The sequence below is a fragment of the Eleutherodactylus coqui genome, chromosome 2 (assembly GCF_035609145.1).
Source record: "Eleutherodactylus coqui strain aEleCoq1 chromosome 2, aEleCoq1.hap1, whole genome shotgun sequence".
Classification (NCBI taxonomy): Eukaryota; Metazoa; Chordata; class Amphibia; order Anura; family Eleutherodactylidae; genus Eleutherodactylus; species Eleutherodactylus coqui.
In genome coordinates, this window is record NC_089838.1 from 5,008,056 (window position 1) to 5,025,817 (window position 17,762).

At 52.2% G+C, this 17,762-nt stretch overlaps 1 protein-coding gene across 2 annotated transcripts in view; it reads right to left on the reverse strand.

Moving 5' to 3' along the window:
- The window catches only part of PARVB (parvin beta), a 51,736-nt gene that overhangs the window by 6,784 nt on the left and 27,190 nt on the right, over window positions 1-17,762 (reverse strand). For both annotated transcript variants that reach the window (XM_066590196.1, XM_066590197.1), the window contains exons 8-12: window positions 8,334-8,353; window positions 7,586-7,647; window positions 7,429-7,497; window positions 5,236-5,337; window positions 1,520-1,592 (exon numbers count right to left, since the gene is read on the reverse strand). In XM_066590196.1, coding sequence (XP_066446293.1) covers window positions 1,520-1,592; window positions 5,236-5,337; window positions 7,429-7,497; window positions 7,586-7,647; window positions 8,334-8,353 — 326 coding nt within the window. The remainder of the gene's footprint in view (window positions 1-1,519; window positions 1,593-5,235; window positions 5,338-7,428; window positions 7,498-7,585; window positions 7,648-8,333; window positions 8,354-17,762) is intronic.

Genomic DNA, 17,762 nt, shown 5'->3' on the forward strand with positions numbered 1-17,762 from the left:
GGCGGCAGACGGCAGGGTGTATGGAGGCGGCAGACGGCAGGGTGTATGGAGGCGGCAGTCGGCAGGGTGTATGGAGGCGGCAGTCGGCAGGGTGTATGGAGGCGGCAGTCGGCAGGGTGTATGGAGGCGGCAGTCGGCAGGGTGTATGGAGGCGGCAGTCGGCAGGGTGTATGGAGGCTGCAGGGTGTATGGAGGCGGCAGACAGCAGGGTGTATGGAGGCGGCAGACAGCAGGGTGTATGGAGGCGGCAGGGTGTATGGAGCCGCGGGGTTTAACCCCTGAGGGCCCAGACATTGCTGGGGCTTACATTTTGGCTTATTTTATGCAGATGTCGGAGGGCTCGTTGTTTTTGCGGGACGAGTTGTATTTTTCTTTAACGTACCACAATATACGGAAATACCTGTTTAACCCCTTAGTGACGCGGCCTATTTTGTCGTTGAGGACCAAACGGTTTTTTGGTAGATTTTCATCTCCATTTTTCAACAGCCATAACTTTCTTATTTTTCCGGCGAGGCGGCCGTATGAGGGCTTGTTTTTTGCGTGGCGAGCTGTAGTTTTTCTTGGTGCCATCGTTTGATACATAGACTACATTGTAAAACTATTATTTTTTTATGATTGTAGGGAGAGAAAACGCATCAATTCTGCCATAGATTTTTTTTTTGAAGAAGAAGTGTTAATCACGCAGAATAAATGACACAATACATTTTTTTTCTGCGGGTCGGTACGGTTACAACGAGACCAAAATTCTTAATTTTTTTTTATAAGTTTTTCCACTTTTCTGCAATGAAAACTCTTTTTTTTGGGAAAAAATTATTTTTTCCTAAATCGCTGCATTTAAAGTCCTGTAACTTTTTTATTTTCCATGGGCGGAGCTCTGTGAGGGCTGTAGTTTTTATTGGTACCAGTTTGGGGTATATACAGCTTTTTTTATCACTTTTATTGCGTTTTTTTAGGAGGCGAAATTCTAAAAATTTGCAGATGTAGAGTTCACCCTGGAATCCTTTGCACCATCAGCGCAGCCCTTCACCCGCTACCTGGCAGCAGCTACTGAGCGCAGCGCCACTAGTCAGATGAGGCTATTGCAGTTCTTCAGCATTTTTTGCCACGTGTGAACACACCCTTAAAGGGGTTGTCTGGTGTACTTATTCAGTCCATACAGGCTGGCACAAGAGTAAAAGCTTTTATACTCTGTCCCCCCGCTTTTGCATGCTTTTAGGTGGCATGGTCACATTCTGTCTAGGCCAATCACGGTCCTCAGAGGTCACAAGCCTAGATGGAACCTGACCTCGCTGCCCGGAGTGCGTGAAGGTTGGAGACCCGAGCTGTGGGGCATAACACAGGTGACTATAGCTACACCTGTGCCAACCTGTACCTACCATGGGGCAACCAGTTTAAGGGGGGGGGGGGGGGGTAACAGTCACATTTGGGCCCTAAGGCTCCCCTGACACATAAGACACCAGCGTTCTAACAGGTTTTCCATTGGGTCCAGAAGCTTGGCCCATTAGTAAGATGAGCGTACCTTCTGGCCGGGCTTTTGGCTTCTTGAGGCCTCCATCCTGCATCAATTCAAAAGCGAAAGTGACGTTGTGAACCTGTAATGAAAGAGAATATTTACTTACAGCGACCCTCGTGTGTCTGGGGGAAACTGGAGGACAACCAGTAGTGGAATCCGTCACAGCAGCCCGTGGGCACAGGTTGTGGCACCGTAAACTCTTCCCATTGAATAGGGGACACCTTAAAAGTGGTTGTGCCAAGTTTTCAAAAATCCCACAAGGTAGGAGATAAGCATCCGATTGGTGGGGATCTGCCCAGGTGGACCTGCGCAAAGTGCAAAAACAGGGGAGTCCCCCATATGAATGGAGCCGCAGTACATGTACTGCTATGACATGCATGTCTATGGGACAAGTACAGCACTCCAATACCTGCATCAGTCCCATGAAGAGGAGTGGAGCAGTGTCACACATGCTTGACCGCCGCTACGAGGGTACAGAAGCCCCCCATTTTTATGTTGGACGGGGGTCCCATTGATTGGATTCCCACCAATCAGATCCTTAACAACCCCTTTAAGTCATGCATGCCTTTACAATTAAACTAGACTATCTAGCGCCCTCTACGGACGTGCTGATAGTGGCTTCACCCTCCTCTACAAAAAACGGATAGAACTATGGAAAAAAGAAAAAAAAGGTGGGTGGAAAGAATTATGGCCGCCATTATAGCGTGCACAAACGCTGCAGTATATAGGCAAGTAGGAGGAGCCGGAGGAGGGGCGTGCGCAGAAAGGAACATTCATGCATGAACTCTGCACTGTGCAGCGTCTGTCATCCCTCCTGAAGACGTATAACTACGGCGGTATTCACATGGCGGATTGTCTCACGCGAGTTCTGTGTGTTGCGCGATAAAAAGGAACTCTTATTTTAAATGGGTCTATTTACCCGCGGAGCTGCTCTCAGTGATGCCGCCACATATGAAGTTTGCAGCAGGTCCGCTTTGTGGTTCCGCAGATAATTCGCCCATTATTGTACTAATTTCGTGCGATTGTTCAAATTTTCCAGCGCATGAAAACTGCACGTATCGTGATGCAACAGGGTGTGAGAGCGGCTTTAAACCCACGTTCAGGAAACGCTGCCCAAAACTGACATTTTACCGCAATTTCATGCAGCGTTTTTGAACAGGTTACAGACTCTGACAGCCTTTTTGTAACGCACCGCGGCGCTGTGATGGACGTTGTGGGGCTTTAAAATCGTGAAAATAGAGGAGGCAGCGCTCGAAAATCGCAGCGTTACAAGATGCTACATGCTGGTCTTCGAGACCCCACTGAAATCAATGGCGGCGTTGTAGCACAGCGTTTGGGATGCTGCGCTAACCGTGAGAGCAGCCTACGGCCGGCTTCACTTTGGCGATTGCGATATCGTTGTGAGGAGAGAGAAAAAAAAAAACGCTGCAAAATCCGGTCTTTGCTCCCACGATTTTTTGAGCGACAGCGCTGCTTTTTCTAGCAAAAACATCACGGCTGATCATGATTTTTGGCGCGATTTTTGTAGCGCAAACGTTAATAGCAGTTTTTGCTAATATTAAAAACGCATTGCGTCGCACTAAAAATAAATAATCGCAAGTTTGTGCGTTGTGGTTAAATGGAGGCTCCATAGGGAAACGCAGAAAGACAGAGCACGCCGCGAGAAAAAACATCGCAAACGTGAGAACATTGGTTCCACAATCCTGGGTTTTTACTCACTTCCGCATGGAGCTAAAAATCGCGCTATTTTATTGCCTCGCCGTAGGATATCGATCTAAGTCTCTGGGACAGACATCAGCCATGTAAATACAGCCTTGACTGACAGCCGGGTGTTAGCGTCCTCTGAGGTGGTCAGCCCTGATTGGACAGTCAGGGGATGTAAAGACACGCCTCCTGGTAATGCCAAGGTCGTCAATTTATTCATAGATTTCCAGGATGAACAACAGAGGAACAACATATTGGAGGGTTTCTAAGAAAAGATGCTCCAAAATTGTGATTTTTTTTTCATGGGAAATGCAAGTATTTTGGACGGACAGAAGAGCCGAAAATCCATGATATTTGGCCCAAAGTCTCCTCATATGAAGCGGACTGAATCATTAAAAATTGGATAAAAGTCAGTTTATTTGTATGGAAATGGGGCCCTTTGTTATGCGAGTCGTGCCCCTCAGGCCGGCGCAGGACGCGCCACCGATACCCTGGAACATGTGACCTCGCCGCCCCCTCGCCGCCGGCACGCAGCGCCATGTTCCGGTAATCACACGCTGATGTCGCCTTGGGATTTCTGAAGGCCCCGCGCGGATCCATCAGCTGAGCGCCGCAGCGACGGGACATTTCGTTCACATGGAGAATTCTTTGTACATTCCTTAGACGCGATTCCAAAAGATGCGCAAATGTGGAGTCAAGGCAGCCGGCCTTCCGGTACAGAGCGCCGCATCGCTATCTATCAGCAATGTCTCAAGCATCCAGCATACATCCCCTTTACCGCTCTGTCAGGTTGTGGCGTCACCTGCCTCGACTAGTCGCAGGCCCATCTATTAACCCCTTAAAGGGCTCCTACCACAATGGACTGATGCCCATCAACAGGGCAGATGATAAACCTGTGATAGGCGGTGGCTTCGCTACTGATCCTGAGAACGGGGGTTCTGTGCCCCCTTACCCTCCACACTGCGGGCGCACTGCCCCCCGCATACAGCGGCAGCCGTACATGTGCGGGTCGCTGCACTTATTTGAGGGGACTGCTGGAGTTGGCGCAGAGCTTGTACCCCGCTATTTCCACCAGCCCCACTAAAATGAATAGCGCAGCGCCGCCTGTGACCGCACCGGACTCCGTATCTACATCACATCGGGTGGGAGCGCGAGCCTGCAGCGGATAGGGGGACATGGTGCCCTCACTCACAGGATCGGTGGGGGCTTCAGCACGGAGACCACTACTCAGCAGATCTGTAGCCCCTCTCCTGGGAATAGGGAAGAAAAGAAGAATTTGTCACCTGGTCAAGTCAGCTACTTTAGATGCAGCGGTCAATGTGAGAAGGAACCCGCCCGCAGGCTATACACCCGTATACAGACTATACACCCGCCTGCAGGCTATACACCCGTATACAGACTATACACCCGCCCGCAGGCTATACACCCGTATACAGACCATACACCCGCATACAGACCATACACCCGCCCACAGGCTATACACCCGCCCACAGGCCATACACCCGTATACAGACTATACACCCGCCCACAGGCTATACACCCGTATACAGACTATACACCCGCATACAGACTATACACCCGCCCACAGGCTATACACCCGTATACAGACTATACACCCGCCCACAGGCTATACACCCGCATACAGGCCTCCATGGAGGACCGCCGGGTCAGTATGCAAACCATTGTCCTGGACTCCTTGGGACCGGTCTTATGAGCCATAGACTTAGTTTATGATGCTCACGTATTCCCTTCAAACGGCCACAATTGTATACATGTATACTTTAACGCCACATATCGCAAGCTCTTCCTATAGGCATCACAGTAACAGAGAGGGGGTAAAGCCAGCAACCTGCATCCGCTACAGAAACTCAGCTGAGCGGCTCACAAGCTCGCAGACCGTTTATAAAAAGAATCCAGCAGAATTGTGAATGCAGCTCTTGAGTAATAGAAGATATAACTCGAGCGATCCACAATAAGTCACGGGACGTTACCAAGAGTTACTTCTATCCGCAGCTTACCTTCTGATCAAAGCTTTCCGGGGTCAAGAAGAAGTTGTGCAGTGGGACAAAGTAGTTCTCCAGAAGTCCCATAATGAGGACGAGGTAAACGCCATCCGCAAACTGCCGACAGAATGACAGGAAGGACTTATTACATTTATTAAAGTGCCAAAACTCTGGTGCCAAAAATTGATTATATTTGCCCATTTTTGCCAATTTAAAAAGTTGCCGGGCTTGGCAGAGGAGGGTGGGCAGCCTGACGAAGTTACTAGTTAGGCTAGAAACTGGCGTAGATTTGACAGCTATACCCGCAGTTGCAACACGTTTCCTAAGCATGCGCCTCCAGGTTAGTCTCATCTCACTCTCAGGGCTCTTCAAGAACGGCTGTCCGAGTAGTTGTGCCCCTTAGGGCTTGGCAAAATAGAAGTCTGAGTGTATGAGAAACTTTGTCATGAGTATTTAGAATAGGAATGCCTACTCTTGATCCCGAAACAGCGCCGCTTTATTTCATTGGCCGTGTCGGATATTGCAGCTTATTCAAATTCAGTGACTAAAGCTGAGCTACAATACTGGAGACGGCCCTAAAGAAAAGTGGGTTTCAAATCTCGATTGTAGACGAGAAAGCAGGCTGGGCAGCATAAAGGGGTACAGAAAATCTTCTTTATTCGTCCATCACAGTGGAGGGTGTATAAGCCATGTATCCACCCTAACCAGGGTCTTTGTCACTTCTTAGTACATAGCGCTCATTGAGTTCTATGTACCCGGCTAAGGAGAAGGCAGAGGGGGTTAAAAACAGCTTCTCCCTTCTGCTCCAGGTTATCAGCTGTGACCAACAGCTGCCAACCTGACCTGCTTCTGATCGATTACAGAACAGGGGCTTTAATCCCCCCTCCGTATTTTTACCATCGGCTGGGATTAAAGCCCAGGACCAAGCACCGTAAATGTACAGTGTGGTCCTTAATGGGTTAAAGCAACAAACTAACTTTAAAGCGACCCTCTGGTTCTATGGCAGAATTGTATCCCCAAACCAGAGGATGGAAGGAGGATATTACCAGTAAGTTATATTCTCAGCGGTCTCTTTGTACCGCCAGCAGAAGACTACCTTACCATACATCGGAGTACCAATGCACATGATCAGCGCTGGCCAATCAGAGCAGGCCATAGTGTAGTTACAAATTTATGGCAGCCATCTTGCCACCTGAAAACGGCCCTGGAACTGGCAGAACAGAGGGACAACTGAGAAAGTAATAACCCCCTCCTCATTCCGCTTCAGGGCAGAATTTTATCCCGCAACGAGAGGAATCGATCCCGTGTGGTGGAATATCTGCCGCAAATACACATCAAAAATCTGTGTCCAACCCCCCGCTGCTTCAGGCCTCAGCACACGGGGCAAACTAAATTGCGTATTCCGCACCGGTTGCGGGCGCGGGCGACCTGCTGCTTAATTTGCCTACAGATGTGTAGATTCCTCGCTCCGCGCACCAGCGGACTTCATTTACAGACACAGCGTGCTAAAAAAAAAAAAAATCATAGCATGCGCTATTTTACAGCGGGATACGCAAGGACGGCTTCCCCTGAAGTCAATGGAATCGTTAGTCCTGTGGCCCTTCGGCAATGAGCATTACGGAAGTGTCGTGGGATCCACATCATCGCCTAGTGACGGCACGGGAAAATCTGTACTGCACATGTGCGCCGCAGTACAGAAAAGAAGAAACGACACGTAAGCAGGGGTGCCGGCAGCGGGCGGATTCCATGCGGGATTCTCTATACGGATGCCGCGTGTGCCGTGTGCATGAGGCCCAATTCAGATTTTGGTGTGGACCCCTAACAGATTTCACCCCATTTAATTGCAGGGTGAAACCTGCTGCCGATCAGCATCAAGCTCCGCACCGAACATGGAAAATTCACAGCAAATCCGCCACGCGGGAAGATGCCCTGAGAGGGGTGAGCAAGAGGGAGGTGAAAACTATTATAGATGTCTGCTGGTCTCCAGAAACAGCGCCACATCTGTGCATAGATTGTGTGAGGTACTGCGGCACAGCTGCAATACCAGACTAAACCAGTAGACAGGAGCGGCGCTGTTTCTGGATGAAAGCAACCATGCCATTTAATCCTGTATAACCCCTTTAAAAATCGGAGCTTGGGGGGAGATTACCCATAAGTCCCTCCACCCCATCAACGGACCGCGTAAGCACTTTATAATTAACCCCTTACTTGCGTCTCCAGTTCTGTGACCTCCAGGTTGAGCTTGTTTAGATGTTTATTAACGAACGTGATGAGTGACTGCAAAAGAAGGGACGCCATTATTAGAGACGGTTTATTATCTTATCAGAGAAAACAAAGTATCAACATCAGGAGACAAACAGGTTACCTTCTTGACAACGCTCAGCTTATCCGGAGCGTGGTCGAAGAGCGTGTCGAACGCGTCGCGCTCTGGGAGGAGAGAAAGAACAATGCTCACAGGGGTCTAATCGCTCTTCATCCCTCTGCGGTCGGCCTCACTAACAGATGGACCTGCGTAGACCGCTCGGAGCCATTCGCTTCTATGGACTATTTTCGCCCACAATCCGCGCCAAATTAGGAAATGCTGCAGATTATTTTTATGCGGCAAAAAATCGTGTGAAATAAAAACACAAATGTGGAAGAACCCCCTGAAACCAACGTGAAGTATAAACTCCGTACCAGAGTGGATTTACACCAAGGATGCGTTCACACATGGCCAATTTGCTGAAGATTTTCCGCAGCGGTTCAATCTGCAGCAAAGTCCGGGTAAAAAAAAAATTAAAAATGACCATTTAGTGCAGATTTTGCTGTGGATCCGCCATAGACATCAGCCCCTCGACTGAAAGGGGAAATCCGCTGCAAATCCACAGCAGTCTGCCGTGAGCGAACGCGACCCAGGTCTCTGTCGGATTTTAGGGCCGTACACATGGCCAGGTCAGTGATCCGCTCCCCGCCTACGACTAGTTGGTGCAGCTTTAGGCACATGGCGGATTTGATGCGGATTTTACTTTGGATCTGCAGTAAACTTCAATGGTCAGGGCGAGCAGGCTGCGGATCCATCGTCACGTGTGAACGCCCCCTAAGGCACTTTACACAGGAGGGTTTTTCTTACTTACCAAATTTTCCCATCATCAGTCTAAACAATGGAGGAAAAGAGAAGGAAAAAAAAAATTAGCAACATTAAAAACATGTCTAAACGGCTAAAATATATTTAATATCCACCAGATCACTGCAGACCGAAGGGATCCACTGTGTCAGATCTAGGGCAGCATCACACAGACGGTCTGGGTCTGAATGCCCCATGTCACGCTCCGACCCTATGGATGATGTGTCCAGCCGGCACGCCGCTGCAGGTCCTGCTCTAGGCCAAACACAGCGGACCCGTAAGGCATGGAGCGTCTGCTTTACCTCTTTAGTCTTTCTGACAGCCCGTGCTAAGGGCGACATCTGCTGGTGAGATATTTGCACTACAGAATGTGGAAACAGGACAATGTAAAAGGGAATAATAAAAAATAAAAATGTATAAAAACCTGCATAAGATATGTGACATTTTTGGTTCGGGGTCCCTGCAGTCCCACCATATAGGAATATTAAAAAAATTATAATAATCATTTACCTTAAATCAAATCTGTCCATTCTAAGTAAATAAATAATTCAACACAAATTTTGTTTTTAACCCTTTTTCCTTTTTGGTTTTCAAAAACATTCTAGTTTTTCCTTCGATGTAGCAGTCTGAGGGCTCGTGGTTTGTGGGACGAGTTGTATTTTCAATGGTGCTATTTAACCCCTTGAGTGGCAGGTTTCCTACCACCCTGTCGTGCCCACCAGGACAGGTTTTTTTAAATGGTCTAATCATTGAATTTCAACTAATTTTGCAGTTGCGTCTCAAGAGCCATAACTTTTTCATTTTTCCATTGACATGGCCATATAAGGGCTTGTTTTTTGCGGGACAAGTTGTGATTTTTTAAACAGGGGGGACGAAAAAAAGAAATGGGGAAAAAGGAAAAAAAGGGGCCATGTCATTTAGGGGTTAAATAATGTATTAACTTCCTTCTCTGGGTCATTACGACGCACACAGATACCACATGTGTGATTGTATTTTTGCTTTTTTACCAAGTAAATGGAGACAAGTGTTTTTATAATTTTTTTTATAATTTTTTAACTTTTTTTTACTTTTTTTTTTGTCCCTTTTGGGGACTTCCACAGGGACGCATCAGGACCCCCTGATCACATTCCAGGGGTCCGATGGTGACAGCCCTTTACATGCTGCAGTGACAGCCCTTTACATGCTGCAGTCACATAGACTGCAGCATGTAAAGGGTTAACACAGCAGAGATCGGAGGTTTTCTCTGATCTCTGCTGTAAGAGCTGGTACCTAGCTGTCCTCTGACAGCCAAGCACCAAGCTCTCCCTGCCACAGAGACCATCGGCTTGCTTCTCACAAGCCGATGGTCTCTATAGCAACCTGTAAACAAAGCAGGAGATTGCCGGCATATCGGCAATATCTTCTGCTGGTTTTTCAAAGCCCTTGCTTTGTTCTCTGTGGGTCTGTGCAGGCAGAGCACGATGTCACAGCTTGTGGCATTGTGCTCTGCAGCTCCCATAGTGATACATAGCCCGGAAATCTTCCGGGCTATGTCGCTATGAGCAGTGGAGCTCGTCCCGGAAAATTTCCGGGCGTGCCACTCAAGGGGTTAATGCACTAAAACAAAAAAGTGGAGTCAAATGGGGGAAAATAAAAAAGTTTCACCATCTTTGCGGAGTTATTGTCTGCAACAGAAATGACATCACTATTCTGTAAGTATTCCGTTCTATTATAGGGATACCAGATTTATTATCCCTACTTAAAAAAAATAATAATTTTAAGAAAAAAAATATATAATTTACAGAAATCTACACACATCTTCTGTCGGAATCTTCTGGCTACCATAACTTTGTTATCGTTCCATTAATGGGGTTGTACTGGAGGTTTGCGGGACATCCTGTAGTCTATTGATACCATTTTTGAGTACATAAGACTTTTAAATTACTTTTTATTAAAAGTTTTCCTGGAGACAGGGGGACCAAAAAGCAAAAAACAAACAAAAACAGCCGCAATTTTGGCGTTGTCTTTTATTTTTTTCCACCCTATAGGATAATTTTTATTCTGTTAGTTAGACGCAGTGGTGTATTTCTAATATTTATGTTCCCATAGGGGACTTGAACTCGCGATTGTTTGATCGCTTACAGGATGTACTGTAATACTTCAGTATTGCAGTATATGGTATTGCTGCTTACATTCTATCAGAACAGATCACAGGCCTGCCGTAAGAGCTATCATAGGGCCCCAGTCTGCCATGACACCCAAACAGTCCCTCATCACGCGGGGAGCCGTTCGAGACCCGCTAAAATCCAATCCAGGGTGTTTAAATTAACAGTGACATTCAACGACAGACACGATCAGCATCAGCGCCGATTGCAGAAGGCAAGAGGATTCGGCACGCTGCCCAACCAAGTAGGAGATCTTATGCAGCGCCCAAATCATGGAAATAGCACAACTGCGCCACGCTGCTGGCATAACAATGTAGTGCGGGGCACGTGGCCATTTACACCCTCCTGACCAACCCATTCAATGTGGCTGGGGCAATGGGAGCCCAAGTGGGGGATATGCCATAGTCTGAGATGGGAAAACCTGTACCAAATGTAACTCTATTTTGTGGGTCAGTACAATTACTGCGATACCAAAACCTCCAGAGTTTCTGTTTTACTGCCATTACAAAATGGGAGCTGTGCCTGCAATACCACATTGGGCCACCGCACAGTGTACAGCGCTATCTGCTTCCTGCTCTCTACAGGGTAACAGCAAACAGCTGATCAGCCAGGGGCCTGGACAGCGAACCCCCAACAATTAGCAACTGATGACCTCTCCTGAGGATAGGAAATCAATTTTTTACGACCTGGAAATCCCTTTTATAAAGGGTTTTAGCAAGATTGCAAGTTATCCCCCATCCACAGGGTAAGGGGATAACTTGCTGATCGGCGGGGGGGTTCACTGCGGAGACTCTCAGTGATCTGCAGAATTGGACTCCCATGTCCCTGAGGGGGTTGCTTCTTCCCACACACTGGCGTCAGTATGAGGGGAGCGGAGGCTGAGCATGCGCAGTCAGAGTTTCACTTTAATGTGGCTGATGGAAATCCCGAGTAAGTGGGGCTTGGCCATATCCGTAGACCCATTGAAAGCGAATGGAGTGCTAGGGCGCTTGTTCAACCAGCACTTCATTCAGTCTCCTCCTCCTTGCGAGAGGTGCAATAACCCCACGGTGAGGAGAACATGGGACCCCTAATATTGAGATCTGCAAAGACCCCCACCAATCAAGTTATCCCCTATCCTATAGATCTCCTGTGCACAGGGGATAACTTGCAATCTTGGTACAACCCCTGTAAGCCCTTTGCTAAGATGGCAGACCTGGGGGGAGGGGTGTGTGATTTCATTAGGCCACTGGCTGCTCTGCAGGGGCACCAATATATTAGTCTCTCTGTCAAGCCCCTTAGATGTTGTGGTCAATGGTGCCCGTGGCATCAAAGGGGTGAACTGCTCTCCTGCTTGTTTATCTCTGGTGCTGCGTTTTCCCCTTCCTGGATCTACTGTGTAGGAGGTCAGCCATTAGGGGATCACACAAGGGTAACCAACACACAATGACTCCTTCAGCGTGACCAGCCCCCGTCACCATCACCCCGGCAACAGGGCGACCAGCCCCCGTCATCACCACGCCGGCAACAGGGCGACCAGCCCCCGTCACCATCACCCCGGCAACAGGGCGACCAGCCCCCGTCACCACCACGCCCACAACAGGGCGACCAGCCCCCGTCACCATCACCCCGGCAACAGGGCGACCAGCCCCCGTCATCACCACGCCGGCAACAGGGCGACCAGCCCCCGTCACCATCACCCCGGCAACAGGGCGACCAGCCCCCGTCACCACCACGCCCACAACAGGGCGACCAGCCCCCGTCACCATCACCCCAGCACCAGCCCCCGTTATCATCACGCTGTCAACAGGGCGACCAGCCCCCGTTACCATCACGCCGACAACAGGGCGACCAGCCCCCGTCACCATCACGCCGACAACAGGGCGACCAGCCCCCGTTACCATCACGCCGGCAACAGGGCGACCAGCCCCCGTTACCATCACGCCGGCAACAGGGCGACCAGCCCCCGTTACCATCACGCCGACCAGCCCCCGTTACCATCACGCCGGCAACAGGGCGACCAGCCCCCGTTACCATCAGCCCGGCAACAGGGCGACCAGCCCCCGTTACCATCACGCCGGCAACAGGGCGACCAGCCCCCGTTACCATCAGCCCGGCAACAGGGCGACCAGCCCCCGTTACCATCACGCCGACCAGCCCCCGTTACCATCACGCCGGCAACAGGGCGACCAGCCCCCGTTACCATCACGTCGGCAACAGGGTGACCAGCCCCCGTCACCATCACGCCGACAACAGGGCGACCAGCCCCCGTCACCATCACGCCGGCAACAGGGCGACCAGCCCCCGTCACCATCACGCCGGCAACAGGGCGACCAGCCCCCGTTACCATCACGCCGACCAGCCCCCGTTACCATCACGCCGGCAACAGGGCGACCAGCCCCCGTCACCATCACGCCGGCAACAGGGCGACCAGCCCCCGTTACCATCACGCCGACAACAGGGCGACCAGCCCCCGTCACCATCACGCCGACAACAGGACGACCAGCCCCCGTCACCATCACGCCGACAACAGGGCGACCAGCCCCCGTTACCATCACGCCGGCAACAGGGCGACCAGCCCCCGTTACCATCACGCCGGCAACAGGGCGACCAGCCCCCGTTACCATCACGCCGACCAGCCCCCGTTACCATCACGCCGGCAACAGGGCGACCAGCCCCCGTTACCATCAGCCCGGCAACAGGCCGACCAGCCCCCGTTACCATCACGCCGGCAACAGGGCGACCAGCCCCCGTTACCATCAGCCCGGCAACAGGGCGACCAGCCCCCGTTACCATCACGCCGACCAGCCCCCGTTACCATCACGCCGGCAACAGGGCGACCAGCCCCCGTTACCATCACGTCGGCAACAGGGTGACCAGCCCCCGTCACCATCACGCCGACAACAGGGCGACCAGCCCCCGTCACCATCACGCCGGCAACAGGGCGACCAGCCCCCGTCACCATCACGCCGGCAACAGGGCGACCAGCCCCCGTCACCATCACGCCGGCAACAGGGCGACCAGCCCCCGTCACCATCACGCCGGCAACAGGGCGACCAGCCCCCGTTACCATCACGCCGGCAACAGGGCGACCAGCCCCCGTTACCATCAGCCCGGCAACAGGGCGACCAGCCCCCGTTACCATCACGCCGGCAACAGGGCGACCAGCCCCCGTTACCATCAGCCCGGCAACAGGGCGACCAGCCCCCGTTACCATCACGCCGACCAGCCCCCGTTACCATCACGCCGGCAACAGGGCGACCAGCCCCCGTTACCATCACGTCGGCAACAGGGTGACCAGCCCCCGTCACCATCACGCCGACAACAGGGCGACCAGCCCCCGTCACCATCACGCCGGCAACAGGGCGACCAGCCCCCGTCACCATCACGCCGGCAACAGGGCGACCAGCCCCCGTTACCATCACGCCGACCAGCCCCCGTTACCATCACGCCGGCAACAGGGCGACCAGCCCCCGTCACCATCACGCCGGCAACAGGGCGACCAGCCCCCGTTACCATCACGCCGACAACAGGGCGACCAGCCCCCGTCACCATCACGCCGACAACAGGACGACCAGCCCCCGTCACCATCACGCCGACAACAGGGCGACCAGCCCCCGTTACCATCACGCCGGCAACAGGGCGACCAGCCCCCGTTACCATCACGCCGGCAACAGGGCGACCAGCCCCCGTTACCATCACGCCGACCAGCCCCCGTTACCATCACGCCGGCAACAGGGCGACCAGCCCCCGTTACCATCAGCCCGGCAACAGGCCGACCAGCCCCCGTTACCATCACGCCGGCAACAGGGCGACCAGCCCCCGTTACCATCAGCCCGGCAACAGGGCGACCAGCCCCCGTTACCATCACGCCGACCAGCCCCCGTTACCATCACGCCGGCAACAGGGCGACCAGCCCCCGTTACCATCACGTCGGCAACAGGGTGACCAGCCCCCGTCACCATCACGCCGACAACAGGGCGACCAGCCCCCGTCACCATCACGCCGGCAACAGGGCGACCAGCCCCCGTCACCATCACGCCGGCAACAGGGCGACCAGCCCCCGTCACCATCACGCCGGCAACAGGGCGACCAGCCCCCGTCACCATCACGCCGGCAACAGGGCGACCAGCCCCCGTCACCATCACGCCGGCAACAGGGCGACCAGCCCCCGTCACCATCACGCCGGCAACAGGGCGACCAGCCCCCGTCACCATCACGCCGGCAACAGGGCGACCAGCCCCCGTCACCATCACGCCGGCAACAGGGCGACCAGCCCCCGTCACCATCACGCCGGCAACAGGGCGACCAGCCCCCGTCACCATCACGCCGGCAACAGGGCGACCAGCCCCCGTTACCATCACGCCGACCAGCCCCCGTTACCATCACGCCGGCAACAGGGCGACCAGCCCCCGTTACCATCACGCCGGCAACAGGGCGACCAGCCCCCGTTACCATCACGCCGACCAGCCCCCGTTACCATCACGCCGGTAACAGGGCGACCAGCCCCCGTTACCATCACGCCGGCAACAGGGCGACCAGCCCCCGTTACCATCACGCCGACCAGCCCCCGTTACCATCACGCCGGCAACAGGGCGACCAGCCCCCGTTACCATCACGCCGGCAACAGGGCGACCAGCCCCCGTTACCATCACGCCGGCAACAGGGCGACCAGCCCCCGTTACCATCACGCCGACCAGCCCCCGTTACCATCACGCCGGCAACAGGGCGACCAGCCCCCGTCACCATCACGCCGACAACAGGGCGACCAGCCCCCGTCACCATCACGCCGACAACAGGGCGACCAGCCCCCGTCACCATCACGCCGACAACAGGGCGACCAGCCCCCGTCACCATCACGCCGGCAACAGGGCGACCAGCCCCCGTCACCATCACGCCGACAACAGGGCGACCAGCCCCCGTCACCATCACGCCGACAACAGGGCGACCAGCCCCCGTTACCATCACGCCAACAACAGACAACTGAGGCTCGTCTCGGGTAAACTACAGCTGTCACACCTCAGGGTCCGCCGCTCGTTATTACGGAAGCAGGAGATTAGTTAAAAAGTAATTATATTTCAGTCATGTTTCAGCGGTAGAACATCCAGCCTGTCAGTCGCGGCGCGGACGCATTATTTGTAGTCTGTAAAGACAGAGCAGGAAGAATCGGCAGCGCGGTCAGCCCATGGCGGCATTAACCCTCTAGAGGACAGGCCCTAATCTACTTAAGGACGTAACCATCTTCTGTGATGGTCATCTCCACTCTTCAGCAGCCATAACTCTGTTTTCCCGTTGCCGCGGCTGTCGGAGGGCTCGCAGTTCATTGGTTCCACTCTGGGGACATAGAATGTATGGTTTAACAAGCCTTTCCATGGGAAAAAGGTGAAAAAACGCATCGATTCTGCCATTGGTTTTTAAAGGCGTTCACCTAAGTGACAGAATTTTGATATTTTTGTAATCCCACCAACCTGCACAAAAAATATATAATATATTCTTTTTAGGTTTTCCCACTTTTAAACAATAAAAACTATAGATGAGCGAGTATACTCGCTAAAGGCAATTGCTCGAGTAAACATTGCCTTTAGGGAGTATCTCCCCCGCTTGAGACTGCAGGTTCGGGTGCCGGCAGCGGGCACGGAGCTGCGGGGGAGAGCAGGGCGGAACGGAGGGGAGATCCCCTGCTCCCTCCTGCTGACAGCCGCTACTCACCGCTCCCCCGCGCCGGCACCCGAACCTTTTGTCTCGAGCGGGCAGATACTCGCTAAAGGCAATACTCGCTCATCTCTAATATTTAATTTTTTGAAATTATTTTCTGCCATCTTCTGCGCACAATAACTTTTTTTATTCTTCTGTCTACGTAGTTGTGTGAGGCCTCGTCTTTGGCGGGACGTTCTGCAGTTTACGTTGATACCATTGTGGAATACATACGACTTTTTGTTTGCTTTTTTCTTGGAGACAGGGTGACCAAAAAAAAAAAAAAAAAGGCCAGTTGTGGCATTATTTTATTTTCTGATGATGTTCACCGTGCGGGGTAAATAATGCGTTACTTTGATTGATCGGACTTTTACGGACGCAGCCATACAAAATATAGATTTTTTGTTTTATTAGCTTTTTTTCATTTTAAATATAGCAAAAGTGTTTTTTAAAACTTATCAGTTTTTTTTTTTAATTATTAGTAAAGGGGACACCTGCACGGCTCCCTCAACTCATCGTGGGGGGCCATTTAGAGGGTTAACAGGTCCGATGAGCCGCGCAGCTTATGGAAGCTGTCGCTGCTGGGCGTCAGCTGCAAGAAACAGCCGGCAGCCACGATGTATGGAGGGAGATCGCTGTGTGAAAACACAATGGGCCGGTCACTAAGGGGCTACAGTGCTGCTAGTCAAAGCCCACCTGCAAAGAATTACCCAAGAAGACCTCAAGATCTGACGGGTGGTTACGGACTACAGTCTAGGTCTGGATTGCTGTTGCTGACCATCAGGGTACAGGCAGACTCATGGGCTCTGATGCAAAAGTTATAGGGCTCCCATAGCGTACAACTTCACCTGATGGTAGAAGGCTGAGCCCCCTGTCCCACCCCTACGACATAATCATGCGGATCCCAGTGATATGGGCACAGAAGGAACACGATTATATAATATTGCGTCCTCTGTGCTCAGGTCCCTTTACTACTCTCAAAGTTTTCGTTCGATGCAACAGAGAGGAAGGCTCCATAGGGAAGCATGGGCTACAAAACCTCACGAGTCACAAGTATATCGCCGGACCCGCGAGGGTTTTGTGTCAGGATGTCGCATGCTACAAAAGATCGCGTGTGTGAGGGAACCCATAGGAAAGCACGGGCTTCACATACATGCGACTTGTAGCATTGTGACAAAAGTCGCCCGTGCGAAGGAGGCCTGAAGGACATCTTATACTTCTGCACAAGAACATCTCTGGTGGAACACCTTGAATCCCAAAATATCCAAGAAGACCGAAAAACAAGAGAAAAACGGATGCAGAATAAAGGCGACATAACGAAAGACGGGAACGCAAATACATGTTCATGCTTCAAGGAGCAAACCGGCATGTGTTGTTACCAGGCGGCGGACAAGTCAGCATTCTTGAGACAAACATGGAAGTATAACAGATTTGGCCTCCAAGGAAGACATCAAATCGTCCGAGAATTAAAAGGCGGACGGCGACCGGCACAACTGTTACATAGTAGCCACACTTCTGCAGGCTTACAGATACAACCGGCCCTCTGAAGGCAACCAGAATGCTGGCGACATCCCCGCTCTAGAGGGGGCAAAGAATGAAACCCACCGGGCGCCGGTGCCTGA